This window comes from Globicephala melas, chromosome 9 (assembly GCF_963455315.2).
Source record: "Globicephala melas chromosome 9, mGloMel1.2, whole genome shotgun sequence".
NCBI classification, from domain to species: Eukaryota; Metazoa; Chordata; class Mammalia; order Artiodactyla; family Delphinidae; genus Globicephala; species Globicephala melas.
The window spans coordinates 64,940,556-64,965,095 of record NC_083322.1 but is presented as its reverse complement, the minus strand read 5'-3'; the positions used below and the strand labels follow the sequence as shown (position 1 = coordinate 64,965,095).

The 24,540-nt window shown below is 36.0% G+C and overlaps 1 protein-coding gene across 1 annotated transcript in view; it reads left to right on the top strand.

Moving 5' to 3' along the window:
* The first annotated feature begins 3,922 nt into the window (after positions 1-3,922).
* The window catches only part of VWDE (von Willebrand factor D and EGF domains), an 80,386-nt gene continuing 59,768 nt past the window's right edge, over positions 3,923-24,540 (top strand). Inside the window, 10 exon segments of the mRNA XM_060304951.1 lie at positions 3,923-3,980; positions 12,720-12,904; positions 14,198-14,298; positions 15,601-15,731; positions 15,912-15,996; positions 16,578-16,631; positions 16,785-16,976; positions 16,978-17,750; positions 20,005-20,141; positions 22,064-22,082. Of these exon segments, the coding sequence (XP_060160934.1) occupies positions 3,923-3,980; positions 12,720-12,904; positions 14,198-14,298; positions 15,601-15,731; positions 15,912-15,996; positions 16,578-16,631; positions 16,785-16,976; positions 16,978-17,750; positions 20,005-20,141; positions 22,064-22,082 (1,735 nt within the window).

Here is a 24,540-nt window from a genome sequence, read left to right as displayed (position 1 = left end):
TGGCTGTGTTGGGTCTTCTTTGCTGTGCACGGGCTTTCTCTAGTTGTGGCAAGCAGGGGCTACTCTTTGTTGCATTGTGTGGGCCTCTCCTTGCAGTGGCTTCTCTTGTTGCGGAGCACAGGGTCTAGGCATGTGGGCTTCAGTAGTTGCAGCACATGGTCTCAGTAGTTGTGGCTCGTGGGCTCTAGAGCGCAGGCTCAGTAGTTGTGGCGCACAGGCTTAGTTGCTCTGTGGCATGTGGGATCTTCCCGGACTAGGGATCAAACCCGTGTCCCCTTCATTGGCAGGCAGATTCCCATCCACTGCACCACCAGGGAAGTCCCAAAAGATTGATTCTTAAAACAAGCATTCATGCCAAGCATGCAGCTCCCCTCTCTCAGCTTATTTACATTATTTCATAGAGACATGCCACAATAAGCATTATAAAATTCACAGTTAATGGATGCTTTCAGTGAATTTTCTTTAATATATCAAGTGTCTAGCTGACTCCTCATTAAGAAAAAGGAATTTACTACTGTTGGGGGCAAAATGTCTGTCCCATTTAGTGTCTCTGTCTGGGAGCAATGGCCTCCTGAATGTAAACTCAGTGCCAAAGCCAAAACATTAATTTTTGAAGCTCAAGAATTGATTTGATGACACTGTTCTCTTCCCCAATGCCATTTCTATCAAACCTCCTCTTCCCCTGCTAAAAAAAAAAAAAAAAAAAAAAAAAAAAGATATATCCAGGTGAGACCCAGACTCTCTCATTTAGTAAAATATACACGGGCCAAGGAATTCATATATTATATAAATGTGTGTTTCTCAGTAAGGTTACTCCAAATTATCCTGAGCACTGTAAGAGGATAACACTGAGAAATGATGAACCGTTCTATAACAAAAGGACAAGTATAGTTATGTGGTATTGCACCTTGGTTTTATTATCTGTAAACTATTATGTATACTCATGGTAGCTACCCTATGCCAGACACTACCTAAATGCTCTCTCTCCAGACCCCTCCTCCTCCACACCACCCCCACCCCACACATACATACACTATTGTTTCCTTTTTTTAAAACAGCCAGTCTTATGAATCCATTTCTTTTTTAAAAAAATTTTACTTATTATTTATTTATTTTATCTATTTTTTGCTGCATCGGGTCCTGCTGTGGCACGCGGGATCTTTGTTGAGGCGTGCGGGATCTTTCGTTGCGGCAGGTGGGCTTCTCTCTAGTTGTGGCACCTGGGCTCCGGGGCACATGGGCTCTGTAATTTGCGGCACACAGGCTCTGTAGTTGAGGCGCTCAAGCTCAGTAGTTGTGGCGAGCAGGCTTAGTTGCCCCGCAGCATGTGGGATATTAGTTCCCTGACCAGGGATCGAACCGTGTCCCCTGCATTGTAAGGTGGATTCTTTACCACTGGACCACCAGGGAAATCCCATACACTATTGTTTCTTAAACTCTACGGGGTAGGTATTATTACCATCATTCCCATGGCACAAAAAAAAGAAGTTCAGAATGCCATCCAAGGTGACACAGTCAGTAAACAGGTAGCAAATCTAGGATTAGAACCCAGCTGTCCTAAACTCAGGATTTGTGCACTTAATCACTGTGTCTTTCTATCCCCTGAATTTGGGGGATTTACTCATATAAGTTCAGCATAATTTTGCAAATGAACCTGAGAAGAGCTGAGTTATTTCCTTTTTCAAGGAAATTATCCTTTGAAATTTTCTCCTGATTAGTGTTTCCTTTCACTCAAATTATACTGTACTTGGCTTCATTTTATCTTCCACACAGACATTCTGTATTATTTCTCTCTCAGTAGTATTTACTGCATTTTACACGTACCACTGGTATTTATAATTAGAGTACCATGCCTCCATTCTTTATCCTGCTTTTCAAAAATTAAAAAGTTTTAAAAATTTGAACATTATACCAAATTTTGATGAATCTCACTACATAATGTATGTTAAAACATTATTTTTATTACTTTTTGTTTTTCCCACAGTCCTGTAACTAATTTTTATTCAGTATATTCTTGCAGACTCAAGCCAGTTTAGATGAATTTACTATTGAGATCTGAAAAACAATTAAGTTGCTTTCAGGTTTTTTTCCATCTTAACTCACTTACATGGAGGAAAATCTGTTCTCTGTTACAAGTCTATTGTAAACTCATAAACTGGTATTCATCAACCAAAACTGAAGGGGAAAATGAGACATATTATACTTCACATTGTATGCTCAGGGTTTGCTGGAAGTTAGGCAAGTGATGTTGTCCTCCAGGAAAGTATAAAAGTTGATTGCATTTCTACAGATATTGCTGGACAATAAATTTACAAAAAAGCCTGATGTTATTTAATCCTGATTATAACCATTACCTTATTTCTGGTGATTTCACAGATAGACTGAGAAAAATCGATGTTTATTTTTCTGTCCCAGTTTTATTAGGGCTTTGATAAGCTGAAACAAAAGATGGAAGCTAAAAAATCTCTGGGTTTTCAACCTGCTCACATTAAATTGTTCTTCCACAATTAGGCTTTAAGATGAGACTCATCTTCCACACCCACCAAAAACTTATGTTTCAGTTTTTTCCTGGAAGATTGGATGCCTTTTCTGCATCTAAAAGGGGGCTAAACACAAGTTTTGCACAGCACAAAGAAATTTTTTCCAAGATGGACTAATACTCATACGTTTGGAAACAGTTTTTAAACTTTTAAATGGTAATTTCTTTCAAACAAACTATAAACAATTTTTAAAAGAACTTTTTTATACATTTGGGCACCTGCTGTCTTTATCACCATACATAGTCCATGCTTTAATCGTCCAAATCTATAAATGGAACTGTGGCCTGAACCCTGATGCTCACCAGGACTCCAGGACTACCTGTATCTATCTGTATCTGTATCTGTATCTGTTGACCAGTGTCTTCTTTCCCCTCAGGTACAGGCTCTAAGGGTGAAGTCTCAGGTGATGGATAAAAGGACTCAAGAACTGAGAATACCAGAGAAAAACTAGAAGAGTGAGGTTTCGTTTAAAGACGTAAAAAGATGAAGAATCGGTTAAGAAGAAGAAGAAAAAAAGGCCCCTTCCCTCTGTAGAAGCAACCACACATCTGAAGACAACTGTGGATTGGAAACCATCCCCAGGGCAACCCTGGGAGTCATGTAACCATGTGTTGAAAACTCCTGAGTCACTGGGTCACCACTGGACAACTGAGAGAGCTCTGGGAATCATCAGCAAATACATGATGACTGTGCCCACGTATTTGGAAAATGTCTAAACGCCCTCCAGTTCACTTCTGAAAAACCTGCCATATAGACAGAGGAAAAGAGCTACTACTGTCGCAGCAGTAATCTCTACTTCCTCCTTCCATCGTTCACACTGAGGCCGAAAGTGGCAGGTGCAACTTCTGAGAAGCACCTGTGGAGGCAAACCAGCAACCCCGATTACCAGGTGAAGAGTCCATCTGCAGGTATGATCAGGGGCCCTCTGCCTGCCAAGAGAACCTTGCAAGCCTTCTTTTATTGGCGGTCCATCAGAACAGTTTCTAGGAATACCAAGTTTTCCTAAAGCATTTGTTAGAACAGCGAGACGCGGGATGCCGTTACATCCTGGGAGGCTTCCCCGAGAATGTGCGACTGCTGTTGACAACCAGGGTGGTGAAGCCACAGCCAGGACACGCAGGGCGCACGGCGGTCTCGGGGACAGTTGGGCGTGGCTTTCCGGCGGGTGGGCGGGGTTTGGGAGGAAGGCGCCACCAGGCTCGCTGGGTTATCCCTGGAAAAGACCAGCGCGCCCCACAGCAAGGACGCGCGGCAACCCTGAAGGGCGAGCAGGAACGGACTGAGTTCTGTGATAGGAGGACAAAGAGGCTGCTGTGGCACCCTCCTGCCCGCACCCTTGGCCAGGGATCAGCGACGCCTTCGTCCCACCTGCGGCAGTAGCGATGCTTGATGGAGTCCGGGTGCTGACGCCGGCACTGATGCTCCTGGCGGCCGGGAAAGGTCGGCCAGGTAGGGCACGGGCGTTAAGGCAGCGCAGGGGCGCCACCTGGGCCTTTGGAGGAGGGAGGCTAACTTCCCGGATGACACGTGGAGCGTGCCTGTGCATCTTTACGGCCGCATCTAATACTTGTCCCATACCAACCTCCTCCCTGTCCTACCGCCTTCTTTGAAATGGTCACTTTACAGCCTTGGCACTCTTCAGTTTTCCTTTGTGCACAGGCGACTGTTGCCTCCTATTTTTCTGCTCTTAAGATCCTCAGTCACTTTTTTGTTCCTTCGTTTCCTGCTGATATCCGCTCCTTAATGTCCCTTTATTACCATAAGAAACTTTTGCTGGATCTTCCAGGCATCCTAGCGACAACTGGATCTGAAATATCCGAAAGGAGTTCAGTTCCAAACTGCATGATTTCTGCACCACTCCCTCCCGACCCCCGGAAATAATAAATTGATTAGCATTTTACCCCTAATTTATAAGTGTTCAGGATATAATTTTATTTTATCATCTTGTTGATCTTAATCTAGTTTGCTAAGGTAAGTTTGCTCTGTAAAAGAGGAAGGGAGAGCAGCACTCACCCTGAAAACTGTACAAAGAATATTAGAACACAATTATTTCCTAAAATGATAGACCTCAACAAGCTAGCATTGATCTGTGCCATCTTTGGTTGCTTACACATTAAGTAGATCTTCATGAAGAACTTTTCAAAAAATACATGTAATAATATATAATATGTACTTACAACAGTTAGACGATATGTTTTCAGAAAAATGACCAATATTTATAAAGGAATTTACTTCAGTGTTTACTATAGATCACATAACGACTTCTTGCCCTATATAATAGCCTTGTAATCTCTCTACTAAAGGTGAATATTAACCATTGCCATGTTCTAAGCTCCTATTGTGGTAAAGTTGATAATAAAGTTTATGCTAAACTTCTTTATGTTAATGTAGTAGAGATAAAAGTGGAGACAAATGGAGCACACGAGACTTTTTCAAATAGCTTTATTAAGATATAGTTCATATATCATACAAATCATTCATTTACAGTGTACAGTGGTTTCTTACAGGACACAGTGACCTATGGGTTTATGTATATTCAAAAATATGTGCAACCATTACTATAGTCAATTTTAGAACATTTTTATCACCTTGAAAAGAAATACCATACTCTAGCTATCCTCCCCTTACACCCTCCTTCACCCTCTCCACCCTCCCAACTACAAGCAATCACTAATCTACTTTCTGCTCTATAGATTTATCTATTCAGGATATTTTATCTAAATGGAATCATATAACAGATTGTCTTTTGTGACTGACTTCTTTCATTTAGCATAATGTTTTCAAGGTTCCTCATGTTCTAACACATATCAGTACTTCCTCTCTTTTTGTGATGGAATAATATTCCATTATAAGTACATACCACGTTTTGTATATAAATCGATCAGTTTGTGAACATTTGGATTGTTTTTACCTTATGGCTATTGTAAATAATGCTGCTGTAAACATCTGGGTATAAGTTTTTGTATGGACACATTTTCATTTCTTTTAGAAATATACCTAGGAGTGGAGTTATTGGATCATAGGGTAACTCTGTGTTTAACCATTTCAGGAATAGCCAGACTGTTTTCCAAAGTGGCCGCACTGTTTTACACTCCTGCAGCAGTGTACGAGGGTTTTAATTTATCCACAGCCTCGTCAGCGCTTATTATCTGAAAAAACGTTTTTTTATCTGAAATTTTGATTCTAGCCATTCTAGTGGGTGTGAAGTGACGTCTCATTGTGGTTTGATTTGCATTTCTCTGGCGGTCAATGATGTCAGCAATTTTTCATGTGTTTATTGAACATTTACATATCTTCGTTGGAGAAATACCTAAGCAAATACTTTGCCAATTTTTTAATTGGGTCATTGGCCTTTTTGTTATTGAGTTGTATGTGTTATTTGTATAGTCTCAATACAATTATCTTAGCAGACATGTGGATTTGCAGTTATTTTCTCCCATTCTGTGGGTTGTCTTTTCACTTTCTTGGTAATGTCCTTTGAAGCACGGAAGTTGCTAATTTTGATGAAGTCCAGTTTGTCTATCTTTTGTTGCTTGTGCTTTGTTGTCATATCTTGAAATCCATTGCCAAATCTACAGTCATGAAGATTTACCCCAATATTTTTCCTAAGTCTTTTAGTTTTAGTTCTTGCCTTTTGGTCTTTGATCCATTTTGAATTAACTTTGTATATGGTATAACCAAAGGGTCCAATTTCATTATATTGCACGTGGATATCCAGTTTTGTTGAAAAGACTGTCATTTCCCCATTGACTGATTTGGGTACCCGTCTCAAAAATCAGTTAAAAACCATACGTACATGGGTTTATTTCTGGACTGTCAATTTTATTCACCAATCTATGTCTCTCCTGATGCCACCACTAAACGTTCTTGATTACTGTAGCTCTATAGTAAATTTTGAAATGAGAAAATGTGAGGCCTCCTGTTTTGTTCTTCTTTTTCAAGATTAGTTTAGCTATTCTGGTCCCCTGAAATTCCATATGAATTTTACAATTAGTTTGTCATTCTTTACAAAAGAGTCAGCTGGTATTGTTAGGAGCTGTGATGAATCTGCATGTAAATCTGGGGAGTATTGCCAAGTTAACAACATTAAATTTTCAGATCCACGAACATGGATGAATTTCCATTTAAATACTTAGGTCTTTAATTTCTTTCAACAGTGTTTGTTATATTCAGAATATAAGTTTTGTGCTTTTGTTAAATTTATCCCTAAGTATTTGTTCTTTTGAAACTATTATAAATGGAATTGTTTTCTTAATTTCTTTCTTAATCTATTTACTGCACATGTTTAAGAATATAATTAACCACCCTAAGGCCCATAAAACTTTAGGCAACTCCCAGTTTCTTCATTTGTGAAATAGAAAAGGTAATAACCTTGCTGGCTTATTTTAACACAGCAAATGTAGAAAGCATCTACTATGTGTAGGCATTATTCTAAGCACTTTAAAATACATTACCCACATTAAATCATTTAATTCTCACAATACCCACAGGATAAATATTATTATTACCCTATTTTACAAGTAAGAAAACTGAGTCACATATATGTTAGGCCATTTACCCAAAGTCACATACTATTAAGTAGTAGAGCCAGACTTTGAACACATGCAAGGTGGCTTCAGATTCTAACATCCTTAACTATTGGGCTATCTCTACTGCCCCTAGTGAATGAAATAGCATATGTTCACACAAAAATTTGTTCATTAAGGTCCACTTCAGCATTATTCATAATAGGCAAAAAGTGGAAACAACCCAAATGCCCATCAAATGATGAATGAATGGGTAAACAAAATGTGGTATATCCAGTGGAATACTATTTGGCCATAAGTAGGAATGAAGTACTGCAACATGGATGAAACTTGAAAACATGGTAAAGCCAGAGACAAAATGCCACATATTATATAATTGCTTTTATATAAAATGTCTAGAGTAGAGTAGGTAAATCCATAGGAACAAAAAAATTAGTGGTTGCCAGTGGCTGGAGGTAGAGGGGAATGGGCAGGAGTGACTGCTAATGATACAGGTGTCTTTTTGGGGTGATGAAAATATTCTAAACTTGATTGTGGTATACAACTTTGTGAATATGCAAAAAGAAAAAAAAACACCCCATACTGAATTCTACATTTAGAAATGGTAAATTTTATGGTATGTGAATTTTAAAAAAAGAATAAAATCACATTTTGCATCTTGATTTTATATCCTAAAGCCTTGCTGAACTTGTTCACTAGTGTTAATATTTTGTTGTGTTTTTTAGTGGATTTCTTAGGAGTTTTACATAAAAAGTTAGGTCATCTGTGAATAAAGATAGTTTTACTTCTTTCTTTCCAATCTGGATATCTTTATTTATTTATCTTGCCTAGTTGTCCTGGTTACAACCTCAAGTACAGTGTTGAATAGAAGTGGTGAGAGTGGATATCCTTGTCTTGTTCCTGATCTTATGAGAAAGCATCTAGTCTTTCTCCATCAGGTATGTTGTGGCTACGTGGTTTTTTGTAGATTTCCTTTATTGGGTTGAGCAAGTGCCCTTCTTCTGTTCCTAGTTTTTTATCATAATGTGTTAGATTTTTTTCAAGTGATTTTTCTGTGTCTATTGAGAAGCACATATTTTGTTTTTTATTCTGTTAATATGGTATATTACCTTAATTCATTTTTGGATGTTGAATCAACCTTGTATGCCTAGGATAAATCCTACTTGGTCATGGTTTATAATTCTTTGTCTGTATTTCTGGATTTGATTTGCTAGTATTTTGCTGAGGACTTTTGTATCTATATTCAAAAGATACATTGGTTCATAGGCTTTTTTCCCCCTGCGATATCATTTTCTGGCTTTGGTATCAGGGTAATACTGGGCTCATAGAATGAGTCTGGAAGTATTCCATCTTTTTCTATTTTTTGGAAATGTTTGTGAAGAATTGGTATTATTCTTTAAATGTTAGGTAGAATTGAACATTGATGCCATCTAGACCTGGTCTTTTCTTTTTGGATGTTTCTTTTTTTCTTTTTTTAAACTGATTCAGTCTTTTCACATGATATAAATCTATTTGGATTGCTTACTTTTTCTTGAATCAGTTTTGTACTTTGTGTCTTTTTAGGAATTTCTCAATTTTATATAAGTTATCTAATGTACTGGCATGCAACTGTAATAGTATTCCTTAATAAGATCTGTAGTGGTGTGCACTGTTTCATTTTGATTCTAGTAAATGAGTCTTCTCTCTTTTTTTCTCAGCAAACCTAGAAGTATGTCACCTTTGTTGATTTTTTTCAAAGAACCAGCTTTTGGTTTCATTGATTTTTCTCTACTGTTTTTCTATTCTCAATTTCATTAATGTCTTCTTTAGTCTTTAAAATTTCTTACCTTCTTCCTTTAGATTTAGTATGTTCTTCTTTTTCCAGCCTTCAGGCGAAAGATTAGTTCATTATATCGGGATCTTTTTCTTTTTTAATATAGGCATATATATCTATAATTTTCCTCTAACACTACTTTAGCAGCATCCCATAAATTTTGGTGTGTTGTATCTTTCTTTTAATCCTTTTCAATGTATTTTCTCATTCTATTTTCATTTCTTTGACCTCTTGCTTTTATCGGTTGTTTAATTTCCACGTATTTGTAAGTTTCTTAAATTTCTTTCTGCTATTGATTTATATATTCATTCTATTGCAGTCAGAGAACATACTTTGTATAATTTTTACCTTTTCAAATTTATTGAGGTTTGTCTTATGGTCTAATGTATTGTCCATCCTGGAAAATGTTCCATGTGCACTCCAGAAGAATTTATATTCTGCTGTTGTTGGGTAGAGTGTTCTATAGATGTCCGTTAAGTCAAGTTGGTTTATAGTGTGTTGTTCTGGCTCTGTTTCCTTGATGATTTTCTGCCCATTTTTCTATTCATGTTGAAAGTGGAGTATTGAAGTCCCCAACTATTACTCTTGAAGTATGTATTTTTTTTCCCTTTGTTTCTCTCAGATTTTGCTTCATGTATTTTTGTGCTGTGTTATTAGGTGTATATCTTCCTCATGGATTGAAACTTTTATTGTTATAAAATGTCTGTCTTTGTCTCTAGTAACATTTTTTTTAAGATATTTTTGTCTGATATTAGTACAGCCAGTCCAGTTTTCTTGTGGTTACTGTTTGCATAATGTTATTGTCCATCCTTTTACTTTCACTCTATTTGTATTCTTTTCAAGTGCATTCATCCTTTAATAGATAAAGGATGACAAAGTAAAGAGACTTAGCAAGTCCATCACTCTCTATTTGACCTTGCTTTTCAGCCTTTTGTGTTGTTGCAGAATCCATAATACAATTTTAAATATTAGAAGCTTAATGATTAACTTTTTATTTCTCACTGAATTTGGAGCTAAAAGGTGGTTTTTCTCTTTTCCACATCTTTGGGGAAGTTATACAATTTTTTAAAATTCACAGATATTTGAAATTCCCATAGAGCAATATACCAAAGGTTTTATAATTATAAACTCAGATATTATGAAGTGCCTGTCTTTAGGCATTAAGCGTATTCATCTCTTAAAAATACAATAATTTATTTAGTTTCTTAACATATTTGTCTGTCACCCAATTATGAATCTTAAAGCATACTAGTCTTAGCCATTGTATTAACCAATGTATTAATCCAATACAGGTTACTTATACCTACAAACAAAACTAGAAAACTATTTGCATATTGTATCATTATGTATCTATTATTTATCACTTGACACGTTTTCCCAAAGTATCTGAAATGCAAATATTGCAGATTCTATTATATACTACCTAGCTTCTTTAAATCCTATTAAGAAGACAGAATAAATAGAAATGTAAATTTTAATGTATATTTTATATGTACTTTTGTTTTGAGGGAAAAAACTTTTATTGGACATTTGCTAGAAAGCTTTGCACATCATTCATGTCATGAAATTGACTGATGTGTGAAATGGGCTTGCAGAGTTATTCTTTTAGTACTTCAGGAGCTAGGCCCCCAGATTCCCAAATGGGAGCCCAAACCAGCCATAGTTAACTATATCCTCCCTTCTAGAGTTAAGGTTGTAATGAGATTTTTAATAGTGTGACTTATTCATTGCTAGTAAGATTTAAATTTTTCTTCAGAGACCTTGAACATTTAATGAGTGACAAGTCGATTTGGAGGGGAAAATTGTGAAATAAATGATACAAAATATGAGCTATTATTAATTATACAAATTAAGAATTTTCCTCTAAAATTAATATTAAATAAAAATTTAAAATTTCTGTTTAAATATTATACAGTTCTTAGTATTGTTGATGTCACACTGTGATTGCTTCTACATTTATGACATCTTTAGCTTTGGATTAGAAAACAGTTATTCAAAGCAGCAAAATCAGAGGAAATGTGAGAACTTCAGAAGTGCTTAGCAAGGAGAAATACTGCACAGAATAAAGATGGAGTTATTGACTTTTTTCCCAAGACAAAATTCTGTTGTAGGATAAGATCAGAGAAAATATCTCAATAATTTATACAAACCTCACTAGTAATCTCTTTTAAAATATTTTCCTTAGTTTCTAACCACGTGCAATCTTCTGATATTGACAGGGGGTTAGAATTATTTCAAAATTAAATGAAATGATAGCACATCCTCTGACTTCTACCCACATTCATTTTATAAAATATTTATCTAGGGTTGACAAATTGAGATCGTCAAAGTCACTAGAGCCTTTTGGGACATTTATAACTGGTGAAACTAGAGACAAAAGGAAGAAGAACCTTTTGTGGTCATTCCTAAAATCTTTTACTAAAAAAAATTCTTTAGGGAGATCTTTTATCTTGCAAAACAATACCTTTTTTACAGTTTAATTGCTGTAACTACAAACAAAATAAAAAGCAAAAACCTATATAATAAAGACAATTTTATAAGCTACATTTGTGAGACTGACATGCAAATTATCTCTAGTTTATTGTGCTCTTTATTAATTTGTTTGGAAACTGATTTTTGTTCGTAAACTGTAGCTTAAAATTATGTAATAAACATTTGAGAGTTTTGTTCAGTTAGATAGATTTTTTTCCATTACTTTAGTAATGATTAAATTTTTCTTTCCCATTTCTATTTCAAAGATATTATCTTTACTATAGTGTTTTCCTTGAACAAATACAATATTTCCTTGAACAAAGGAAACACAAATTTTGTATTTCCTTGAACAAAGGAAATACAAATTTTGTATTTCCTTGAACAAAGGAAATACAAAATTTCCTTGAACAAATACAATATCTAATATTGGGAGATTTTCTGCCTATTGTGTCAATAAGATACTCCAAATAAGGACAGTTCCATGTGTTTCTTATTATTAGGGAGACAGCAGCCTCAAACAAGAGCTGTATTTCCAGGATAACTGTTTTTATTGCCTCTTCTTCTCTTCTCTCTCCTTGCTGGGAAGAGGTGCTTTATGTTCTCCCTCTGCGGATTTGACAGAAAAAGGTATCTTCCAGGCCAACTACTGCTCAGAAAATGGCTTTCCTAAAAAATATACAGAACTAGCTCTTTCTCCATGTTTTTTTTCTTGTTTTTCCTTCAAAACTGTTCCCTTCTACCCCATTCATTTTCCTATGCTTAGAAATGAAAATGAACTTCACTACTTTTATATGTAAAAATAAGAAAAAACGTGAAAACTTTATATTTTTTCCTGCAGTAAAAAAATGCAGGAAACTTCACTAGGAGGGCATTTTACAAAAATTATATTAGCATTAAAAGTTTGGTTTAGTTTGTTGCATTCTAGGACCTGGCAGAGATGGGATTTCGGGGGGGCACATGGCTACTGTGGCAGAAAGCAGGTCATGCAGGGTCAGTAATTGCATTCAAATCTGGAGGATCACTCTCAAGAGCAGTCCTTGTAAGGCCTATACCTTCTGATGGTAGGAATAAACAAATCCTGACTCAACAGCAATCAGCAATTTTGCCTGTCCAAATTAAATGAAAATAAAGTCCTTGAAGCTCAAATAACTCAAAAATACATTCTAAAGAGTTTGTTGATTGGCTTATTGTATTTATGGAAAGTGCATATTGTCATCTTTGTTCTACTAAGAGATTATAATATTTCAGATGGCCTTTACATGCACTTGTAGGTTTATTTTCTGTTTTTGTTTCAGTAGTCAGTTTTAATCGAGGGCTGAACTATGTCAATGAAGAAAATACATAACATCATCTGTCCTTCCATGCTAGCTCAGGGGTGCTCTCCTGGGGGATACCAGTTTCTTCAGAGCCCTTATAGAAGTGTCAATTTTGACTCCCTGGGCCTCCAGCAGTTAGCCATTCAAGGCCTGATATGTGACCACTCCCTTTCTCCCTGATGGTACCGATTTCTCCTCTTTGACAGACCTGCTAAGATGCCAACCAAATGTGTCGAGGTCACTCACTAATGTGAACTACACGTGCTTTTTCTGAAGTATTTTTTCATATAAGGATTGAATCTTGTTACAACCAATTTATTTATCACGCTGCAATATTATTTTAATTTTGCATCAAGATTAAGTTAATCAAAGGGAGTATTCCAAGGTTCTCTGTTCTGACAATAGTAATAGTTAATGTAATGTTCAACAGTCCACCAAAGGGTTTTAACTTACAATATCTTATAGAAGACAGCCTATCATCGTGATTTCCACCATATAATACAGAAAACATATTTTTAGGCGTAACACACCTAGAGTCACCTGGATAACAGGTCAGACAAGCAAGTTTTGATCACAGGCTGTCACTCTCCAGGGCTCAGGTACTTAACCTCAGTAACTTTCAAACAGTAAAATACTGCATATTTTAAGTGCTTCAGTTCTTGTCTGCTTAATAGAAGGATTATGTCTTAATAGAAGGCTCATTTTCCTTATCGATACCCACATTTTAAAAATTATGCAGAAGGGCTTCCCTGGTGGCGCAGTGGTTGAGAGTCCGCCTGCCGATGCAGGGGACATGGGTTCGTGCCCCGATCCGGGAAGATCCCACATGCCACAGAGCAGCTGGGCCGCTGAGCCTGCGCGTCCAGAGCCTGTGCTCCACAACGGGAGAGGCCACAACAGTGCGAGGCCCGCGTACCGCAAAAAAAAAAAAAAAATTATGCATAAGTGGGAATTATTTTCCTTTTTAGGTATGTAATGTAAAAAGAACTCAGGAAAGATATCCAAATTTGGCTTCAAGTGAGGCTTTAACCTCATTTTTTTCCCAAATTGCCAGCCTGTTGGTCCATCACCAAATTTTGAGCAATCCTGTCTTCTTCCTTTTTGATGCCTCCTCTACTGTGCACTAACTTCTTACGTATACTATTTCCAGAAATTTTTCAAGAAATCTCCAAGATCAGCTTATCTTTGTGCTGTATATTAAGATGACTTCAGATTGACTTGTCTTAGATGTATCAGCTATTTCATGAGTTAACTGATACTGAACTTCTCTTGTTCACAATACAAATGTAATAAATGGAATAAAGGTATTTTAATTGAAAAAGATTATATTAATTATGAGGGATGTACCCTTAAATTTACTCTTCCATGAAGTTACTACTTCTTTTATGTTATGGGTACAAGTTATTAGATTTTTTAAAATGATTATTACTTTAATATTTTAAAGGTTGTGTAAAAGAAAATGCAAAGTTGATTTATCTACCATGTATGAAAAAACTGACTTTTCAACTTTTGTTTTCTCTGATCCAAAAGATGAACCACTGCGCAACACTGGCCCCCATCTGCCTGTCTCTGAACGATTCAGAAACACTACCTCCACCTGGGGAGATCAAGCAATTGACAGCTTGTGCCACATGGCAGTTTTTTTTGTTGTTGTTTATAGCACTTTATTTTCAGGTATAAACATGTTTTTGATTTTTAAAAACTCCCTTCAGGGCTTCCCTGGTGGCACAGTAGTTGAGAGTCCTCCTGCCAACGCAGGGGACACAGGTTCATGCCCCGGTCCGGGAAGATCCCACATGCCGCGGAGCGGCTGGGCCCGTGAGCCGTGGCCGCTGAGCCTGCGCGTCCGGAGCCTGTACTCCACAACGGGAGAGGCCACAACAGTGAGAGGGCTGCGTACCGCAAAAAAAATAAAAATAAAAAAACTCCCTTCAAAACATGTTCAGAAACAAGTTTTACATTAAACAAAGTTTATGCCATGTCTTAAGAAAAATATGCTTATAATTTGACAAAATGGGTTGAAAACACTGTCAAAAATCTCACTCCGGGGGCGAAAGGGGTAAGACACATCTACAAAATATTTTTTTTAATGTTACAAAAGAACTTATTTACAAAACAGAAATAGACCCACAGACATAGAAAACAAACTTATGGTTACCAAAGAGGAAAGGAGGGAGATAAAATTAGGAGTTTGGGATTGACATATACACAGTACTATATATAAAATAGATAACTAACAAGGACCTACTGTACAGCACAGGGATCTATACTCAATATTTTGTAATAACCTATAAGGGAACAGAATCTGGAAAAGAATAAATATATTTATAGATGTATACATCTATACATCTGAATAACTTTGCTGTATGCCTGAAACTAACACAGCATTGTGAATCAACTGTACTTCCATTTAAAAAATAAATAAAAAATAAAATACCACATATCAGTGATTGAAATTGTTCTCAATTGATAGAAGGATTTGGAAAGAGCTGTCAACTTTAGGATATTGAGTCTTCCAATCCATTAATACAGTATGCTCCTCTACTTATTCAGATTTTCTTTAACATTGTTCATAAAGTTTCATAATTTTCACCTTAAAGGTGTTTTATACCTTTTAATTTATTCCTATTTGTATTTTTATTGGCACTATTGTAAATACTATTTTTTTAAAAAATTTACTTCCTAACTGGTACTATTGTATAGAATTATAGTTGATTTTACATTGATTTTTGTACCTAGCAAACTTGCTAAATTCCCTATAATTCTCTATATATTCTTTTGCATTTTCAACAGAGCGAATCTTATCATCAGAGAATAATAAAAGTTTATTTCTTCCTTTCAATCCTTATAAATTAAAAATTATTCTCACCTTACTATATTGGTTAGGGTTTCCAGGAAAATGTTGAATAGAAGGAGTGATTATAGCTATACACATGGCAGTTTTTGTTCAGCACTACAAAAGACTTCTGTCTTTTTCAAATCCCAGTGTCCATAAGAAACTGTGGAAAGTTTTTTGTGTACTTACTACAACCCACTCAGGGATGTATGGGATATTGTGCAGAAGGTAAGAAAACATGTTTAATACACATGAACTGCTAGTGATGGAACTCTGTGTGTTGGTGTGTTTGTGCCATCCTCTGGATGGGATGTATGGAGCTAATGCAAATCTCAGTAAGAGATTTGGTTTGCTATTATTGCTAAAATGAGGCTAAATTTCTGGTTTAAATTGGCCAGATTTGTTCAGGGTTCTTTGCCAAGATGTTCAAATCCTCAAAACTATCTGTTAATGTGAAAGTATCAACAGTTAATATCAGCAGTGATAATGTATAGTGATACCATTTATCTACTAATAACACTCAATAAGAAGGACACTTCTCCTTTGTTGTATTCTTCCTCAAAGTCATAATCCCAGTCTAATCATGATCAAATTCATATAAACCCAAACTGAGAAACATTCTACAAAATACGTGAATAGTACTATTCAAAAGTGTCAAAATCATGGAAAACCATGAAAGAGTAAGAAATTGTCAAATATTGGAGAGGACTAAGGAAACACGAGTAATACATTATGAAGATATCCTGGATTGGATAACTGAAACAGAAAAGAACATTCATGGAAAACTGATAAAAACTGAACAGAGTCTTCAGTTTATTTAAGAGTAGAGTCCTACAGTCAATTTCTTAGGTTTTTTTTTGGGTTTTTTTTTTTTTTTTTTTTTTTGCGGTACACAGGCCCCCCACTGTCGTAGCCCCTCCCATTGTGGAGCACAGGCTCCGGCCGCGCAGGCTCAGCGGCCATGGCTCACGGGCCCAGCCGCTCCATGGCATGTGGGATCTTCCCGGACCGGGGCACGAACCCGTGTCCCCTGCATCGGCAGGCGGACTCTCAACCACTGCGCCACCAGTGAAGCCCCAAAATTGATCAAACTTTTAATAATTGTGTTGCTTTTATTAATGAATGGAGGTAAGAAATAACTTATTTTCGTTTGTTATTATATTAATATTTGACTTAACATGAGTGGTGGGTGACTCAACGCTCTGCTTTTTTTGCAACACGTTACTGAGAAAAAATTGTTCTTGTCCAAATTACTATTCTTTTCTGTTTTCCATCTGGAAGGATTTTACCAGGAAAAAGCATGTTTGACACAATGCCAGTTTCTCTGCCATCACCTAGAAAACAATCCTATTGTAGCTGCTCAATGGACACTACTTCATTGTATCCATCCTCTAATCATCTGGAAAGTGTTTCTTAATCAGAGATTGTTTCAGCTTGCAAAGACCCCAAACATGACAAATTCGCTTCCTTGATAAGAGCTAGATGTCACCTCTGAATATATTAATTCAGAAGCTCCTGTCAGAGGAATAAACAAGCATACATCTCGAGAAAAAAATAATTTGGATTTCTTTCCTCAAGAAAAAAAGCATGTGAATCTAACCAGTCTGGACTTAAATTTACAAAAACATCCTGGGAATGAAAAACAAGATGCGTCAAAAACTTTGGACAAGGGGAGACGTACACAGGACCAGGGTAATCACAGCCAAGAAATAAGGTGGGATCGACAAAACAGATGGAAACAGCAAAACTTCAGTGAGTTTCTTCCTTTGTTTGCTTTTCAAAGTCTCAGCCAAAGTGACCTAGAAGAGTTTACTTACTTTTTCCCTGAGGACCATACTGAGGATGTCCACCAAGAGTTTGTCCCCACGTGGCCCACACCATCTGGCCACACCGAATACAGCACATCGGCACTATGTCAGCACACTCTTGCCAACTCCAGCATAGGAATGCACTGTCTTGCCTTTCTTGGCAAGAGACTAGACAGTGTGATAGAGATGTGTTTTAAGGATGTTCTCCTAAAAGATGATCTTAGCTGGGCAGAAGCAGGTGTGGCCCTTTTAGAAAATGAATGTGAAAAGAGGATTTTGGAAGAGGGGAAATATAACAGAGAAGAATACATCAAGTCAATTAAAGACATTCTCTTGTCATTAAAATGCCCCAATTTATGCAGTGGCCATGGGCAGTGTATGGAATAGGGGTGTGCATGCTCCCCAGGCTTTAGTTCCTATGATTGCAGTGATTCACACGGTAAGTAAATACACTCCAACTTTGATCTTGTGTATGTTATTTAATTATGAAACCTTCTTTGTTCTTTTTTACCTTCAGTATCCTAACAGGCTTTATTCAGATTATATATGGAAAAGAACCCAAATTATATTAATCAATATGTTAATAATATTCCAAAACAGTCTCATCTTAGAATAAAAGCTGAAGTACTTATAATGGCCTATGTGATCAGGCACACAATATCTCTTGCCTACTACTATCACCCTCACTCATTCCACTCCACCCACTTTGGTTTCTGTGCTGTTCCTTACAATGCCAGTTCTCTTGACCTCAGGGCCTTTGCACATAGCTGATCCCTCTACTTGCAGAGGATAATCATTCTTCTAGAACTCAAATTTAGTATTTTTGAAGCACTGTTTATATTTTGCTAATTTTACTAATATGCTTAATTTTTTTCTCTAACCTATCTAAATGGTACAAATTATTTTGTCCCAATATATTAGAGAAAGACATTTCAAAAAGTCAATTTGATTCTCTTAACTATTAAACCAGTAACTCCTGATTTTGCTCCTACCACCACCAATCTGCCCTTTTCTATCTCAGTAAATGCAAACTTCATTCCTCTTAATTGTTCACATTAAAAACTTGTAGTCACTGACTTTTCTTTTTATATCAAGCCTCATATTTGATCCATTAGCAGCAAATCCAGCTCTAGCTTCAAAGAATTTCATATCTTTCCCTGCTATCAGCTTAGTCCAAGCCACTATTCTCTCTCCCTGGATTATTATAGATTCTCTCAAAGTTTATTCTCCATGCAGCAGCTAAAGTGATTCCTTTGAAATGTAAGTCAGATCGTATTACTCCCCTGCTTAAATCCTTCTGTTAGCTCTTCATCTCCTTCAGCATAAAATTGGCAGGCCCTACTATGGCCTAGAAGATTCTATTTATGTGAAGACTATTCTACATATAGTCTGAGACTCCTCTCTCACTGAATTCATCTACCATTGTCTCCATAGGTCATTACTTTCCAGAGTTCTCTAGTGGCTGCTTTGCTGTTCCTCAAAAAAAGCCAAGCCTGCTTCTGCATCAGAACATTTGCACTTACTGCTCCCTCTCACTGGCACATTCTACCACATATCTTCATGACTGACTTCCTTCTCTTCTCTATTCAAATATCATATTATCATAGAATCCTTCCAACATCATTCTAAATAAAGTAGTTTTTCTCACACAACCCCATGGCCTTTATCTCCCTTAATATAGTTTATATGCTTTTTCCCCATTACCTCAAAAACACTTACGTGATACACTTTATTTTCTCATTGGTTTATTTTTTTGTCCTCCCATATTAGAATGTAAGTTACATGAAGGCAGGGACTATTTTGTTCATTACTGTATCTCCAATATTTGGAATAACACCAGAAAAATAGATGTTGCTCAGTAAACATTTGTTGAATATATGAAAGAATAATACGTGTTTTTTAAATTTTTCATAAATATTTTAGGGTTCTGAATACATGTAACAGGATTTTTATATCCTATTGCTATTAAAGTTATATTCACTTGGATTTTGCCACTACTTAGACAAAGGACTCAATTGTTTTTATACTGCATTTATCTATTTTGACCACCAGATCTTGCTCATAATGAATGATCTTACCAAGACCAGAACCACAGAAATAACCATATGAAGGTCAGTTAACTGACTGATAAAAGAAATTTTTTCTCCTATGACTGAGAAGTACACCTAAGATTATGGTAGCATGTAGGATAGCAATAATACACAAAAATATCAACAATACTGGGACAACAGCATGCACAAATTTTGGTAATTCTTTTCTAAAACAAATTAAGAATTTAAAGAAAAAATTTTAGTACATCACATTGCTAAGTACACTATATTATTACAAAAGCACTTTTTCTATAACCTATCTCTATGACATAAAGCAAAATCGTAAAACCAAAACATAGGCCATGGTAGAAGTAATTTGTTAGTACTCATACTTATTTGGTATCAAATATTTTTAAAAAACTAATTAAACCTGTATAGTTAGGCACTGGTAGTATCTGTAATGCTATTTCTATTGAGTTGAATAGTAGGTAACACTTCTTTTAATACCAGATCACTCTTAACATGTAGTAGTTTAATTAATGTACTAAATATTATTGGGGGTAGACTTTAAAATATTAGTTTATATATGCTTTTAATTTTGGCCTTGAAAAATAATTAGTTTTTTTCTGGAATTAAAGCAAATATGTCCTATATTTTCCAAAGACAAGGTTCCTGAAATTATAGAACTTGAGAATGCTGGATTGTGTAATATTCAAAAATATAACTGTATCATGGTGAGAGTTTTTGGTCAAGGCTTCAAAGAATCACCTTCAATTAAATGTGAAGTTACTAAACTGAAGGTATGTTAATTATAATGTTGAAAACAATTAAGTTTGTGAGTTATTCAGATTAATTTTCTTAGAGTAATTTGGAGTATCAATTAGCAACATAATCCCAAAGGATGTCATATCCTCAGAGAGCTGAACAGGAAAATTATTAAGTTGCTTAACCTTAAATCTTCCCTCTTTGCCAACTCTATTAAACTGTTTTATATAATTTTTATTGAGGTATTGACTCACTATTTAAGCCATAATCAGAAATTAAAATAATATCAAACTTGATATATAAGCTTCTGTATTTACTGAAATGTAAAAACACAAAGAACGGAGGTCATTTTTATCTAAGACTCTGCATGAATTATAGGATTTAGAGATAGGAAAAATTCCCTTTTACAAACCAGAAAGTTCGGACAAATTGTGCTCATCCTTTATATTTCCTTTACTATGGATTTCATATGGGAGAATTACCAAAAAAAAAAATAGTGTTTTTCTTTCTTGAGACCACCAAAGACAGACATGATCACTCAGTTTGAACAATGGTGTATCAAATTACACCTTTTTTTTTAACATCTTTATTGGAGTATAATTGCTTTACAATGGTGTGTTAGTTTCTGCCTTATAACAAAGTGAATCAGCTATACATATACATATATCCCCATATCTCTTCCCTCTTGCGTCTCCCTCCCACCCTCCCTACCCCACGCCTCTAGGTGGTCACAAAGCACAGAGCTGATCTCCCTGTGCTATGCAGCTGCTTCCCACTAGCTATCGGTTTTACATTTGGTAGTGTATATATGTCCATGCCACTCTCTCACTTTGTCACAGCTTACCCTTCCCCCTCCCCGTGTCCTCAAGTCCATTCTCTAGTAGGTCTGCGTCTTTATTCCCGTCCTGCTCCTAGGTTCTTCATGAACATTTTTAAAAATTTTTAGATTCCATATATATGTGTTAGCATACGGTATTTTTCTCTTTCTGACTTACTTCATTCTGTATGACAGACTCTAGGTCCGTCCACCTCACTACAAATAACTCAATTTCATTTCTTTTTATTGCTGAGTAGTGTTCCATTGTATATATGTGCCACATCTTCTTTATCCATTCATCTGTTGATAGACACTTAGGTTGCTTCCATGTCCTGGCTATTGTAAATAGAGCTGCAATGAACATTGTGTACACCTTATTTTTGATGATTATTTATATGGTCTTCCTTTTCTTTATTTAAGTGGAATTTTATTTTAAGGAAAGCACTTTGAATTTAGAAAGTACTTATTACATGGATAAGATAAAAACTTAAAACAGAAAATCATATTTTGGCATTCTTTTTACCTTTTCTCTAAATTGATTCTGAGATTGAGAATTTAAGAAGGAAACAACTTTTGTGTCTTTATCAAATAGTTATACACAAGAACTATGTTTATTTCCTGATTTTATGAGCAGAGCCTTTCTAAATGAGCCATGAAATATTCTAACCCCAATGAAATAAGACACATAATAGAAAATGTAATATATATGTATTATTTCATTCACTTCAAAGTCGCTCAAGAGAGTTGTCATTACATTGTTCTTGGCAGAATAAACCATATGACATCACACTATAATTAAGCAATTTGACAAGAGAGAATTTTATAGGTTTATATTTTCTTGGAAAGTACATTTTATTCTTACTTTCAGATATATATTTTCCTGTGATATTTTTTCTCATACTACTTCCCTCCTCCAAATAGCTTATCAATAAAGAGTATACTCTGGAATTCATTAACATTATACAGCACTATAGAAAGGAAGAAAATATATTCACTAGCCAAAACAATCTTACATAGATTAACTATTTTCTTTCTCACCCCGTTTAGAATGTTTATGTATTTTATTTGTAATACAATTAGGTTTATTTTTTAATATTTATATTCCATTTTGAATTTCCTTCACACTCTGGTTGATTTTAGTTATATACTTATTTGGAAGGTATGTGAAATATTATCATGGTTCTAACACTTGATGCCATACAACAGGTATACAACACAGAGAAATGTCACTATCTTATCCCTACCTCCCTCTTCCCATTACCCCTTCTTTCCATCCTGTTCCCATCCATCCCCTGAAGGTATCCACTCTCATTATTTTCTAGTTTTTCCTTACTGTGTTTCTTTTGCACAAAGGAGAAAGTAAATTCCTTCGTTTTTTATATGAATACTAGCACATTATGTATGTTCTTTTCTACTTTTGCAGTAATAATTTTAGACAAGTTTTTAGCCAGAGAGCCAACCACCCAATCATTTCCTTCATTCTCCCCCCAAAGCTGCTAGGACTTTACAGAATCCAACTTTTAAACAACTTACTTATAGGATTAAATCCAAGTTGTTATCCTAGAAACAAATGGCCCTTCAAGATCCAGCTCTTGTCTGTTTTTGGAGGCTTGAACTTCCTGCATGTGCTCTAGGAAAATCCCATGCTATTTCATGCATCGCTGTCTTTTCACATGGTGTTCACTCCAACCTTGCTAACTGCACTCACTCTGTTTCTGCTCCCAGTGTCCAAATGGCAGTCTCCTTTTTTACTTTCAAGAGAAGTGCTGTCTTCTTTTTCAAAGCTTTGTGACTGTGCTGGTTAGACTTAGTGGCTTCTTTCTTTCTCATTACACCTTATTTGAATCTTGGTTATAGCAATAAGAAAATGTTTTATTGTTTGTCTTTTTCTCTGTGATCTCTTTTCATCAGAGTATCCTCAGTACCTATAGATATTCCCAAAATATTGGTGAATGGAAAAGAAATAGAACCCTGTTTATTCCTCATTTGGGGTAGGCTCTCCACACAGAGGGGTGGAAATAACCCCTAAATTCCCAGTCATTGCCTGGAGTCTTGTTTCTACACACAAAACCAAGAGACCCTGTATCCATCTAAGTGTCGACATCATGACAACCCTGAGACATTGCTGTCATTCCCCTCTGCTAGAAGGGAACCACTGATACATCTGCTAGACCAGACTGTATACACTCCCTTAAATATGGAGATTTGTTCTGGGGCTCACTCTTTCAGCAACGTAGTTTCTACTAGCCACAGACTAGTGTATTCTTGCCTTCCATTCTTTTTCCTGCTGACCTACAATATTGAAGCATCAGCACACTTACTATTTCTGAGCCACTGAAAGAATTACACAGTCATAAATTTTTTAAAAATCTGAATCTAAATTTTGGTAATAAGATACATCTTTTTAGTTTTCTGTGTAGTTATCAGTACCCAGAACACTATCCTTGCTTTTCTTCTTTAGACAACAATGCATTTCAATACTGAAAAATAGTACTCAAAGTTTAAATATGATATGCCATTGAGTTATTAAATAGGGTGAACTGGTTAGAATTTATTTAGTTTAAGTACATAGATTCAATTGAACTAGCTTGAGCAAAAATGGTATTTATTATGAGGATAATGCATTTTTCACAGAATCAGGATAGAGTATGACTGCTGAATTCTCAGGAAAAAAAGCTTAAACTTGGGACTTGAACACCACGAAGACTCAGTTTGTCTGCATTTGTGTGTGTGTGTGCGTATGTGTGTGTATCTGTCTGTCACAGTTCTGCTTTTCTCTGTTTGTGGGCTTCATTTTTCCCTTTCACTAGATATTAACTTTCTCCACATAGTGAAAAACGTGGCCATCAACAGCTCCATAACTTTTTTTTAAATAAATTGACTTATTTTATTTCTTTATTTTTGTGTGTGTTGGGTCTTTGTTGCTGTGCATGGCTTTCTCTAGTTGCCACGAGTGGGGACTACTCTTCATTGCGGTATGCGGGCTTCTCGTTGTGGTGGCTTCTCTTGTTGCGGAGTACGGGCTCTAGGCGCGTGGGCTTCAGTAGTTGTGGCACGCAGACTCAGTAGTGGTGGCTCGCGGGCTCTAGGGCACAGGCTCAGTAGTTGTGGCGCGTGGCCTTCGTTGCTTCGCGGCATGAGGGATCTTCCCGGACCAGGGCTCGAACCTGTGTCCCCTGCACTGGCAGGAGGATTCTTAACCACTGTGCCACCAGGGAAGCCCTGCTTACATATACTCTTAAATTTTTGCTCATTTCTATAGTTTGGCAATATTCTGTGTCTATATTGTATTTTGCAGGTTCCTAAACATTTCTATCTATATTTGGTAGGTAGAAATATATTTAAATGTATTACTATTTAAATATAGTATAGAATAATAAATTTGCCATGGGAAATATAAAAATTATCATTTAAAAATTTAATGATAATTCATTAACTTAAAAATATCATAAGAGTTGAAATCAAATGAAATGTTAGAATATTTGTTAACTCATTAATTATTCCAAAATGTCTGATTCCAGAAACCCCAAATAAGTATATGATTGACAATTTTAACTTCCCAAGGCTTTTAAAAAACTCATACCAATATTTTCTTTAATTAAAATAGATATAAATAT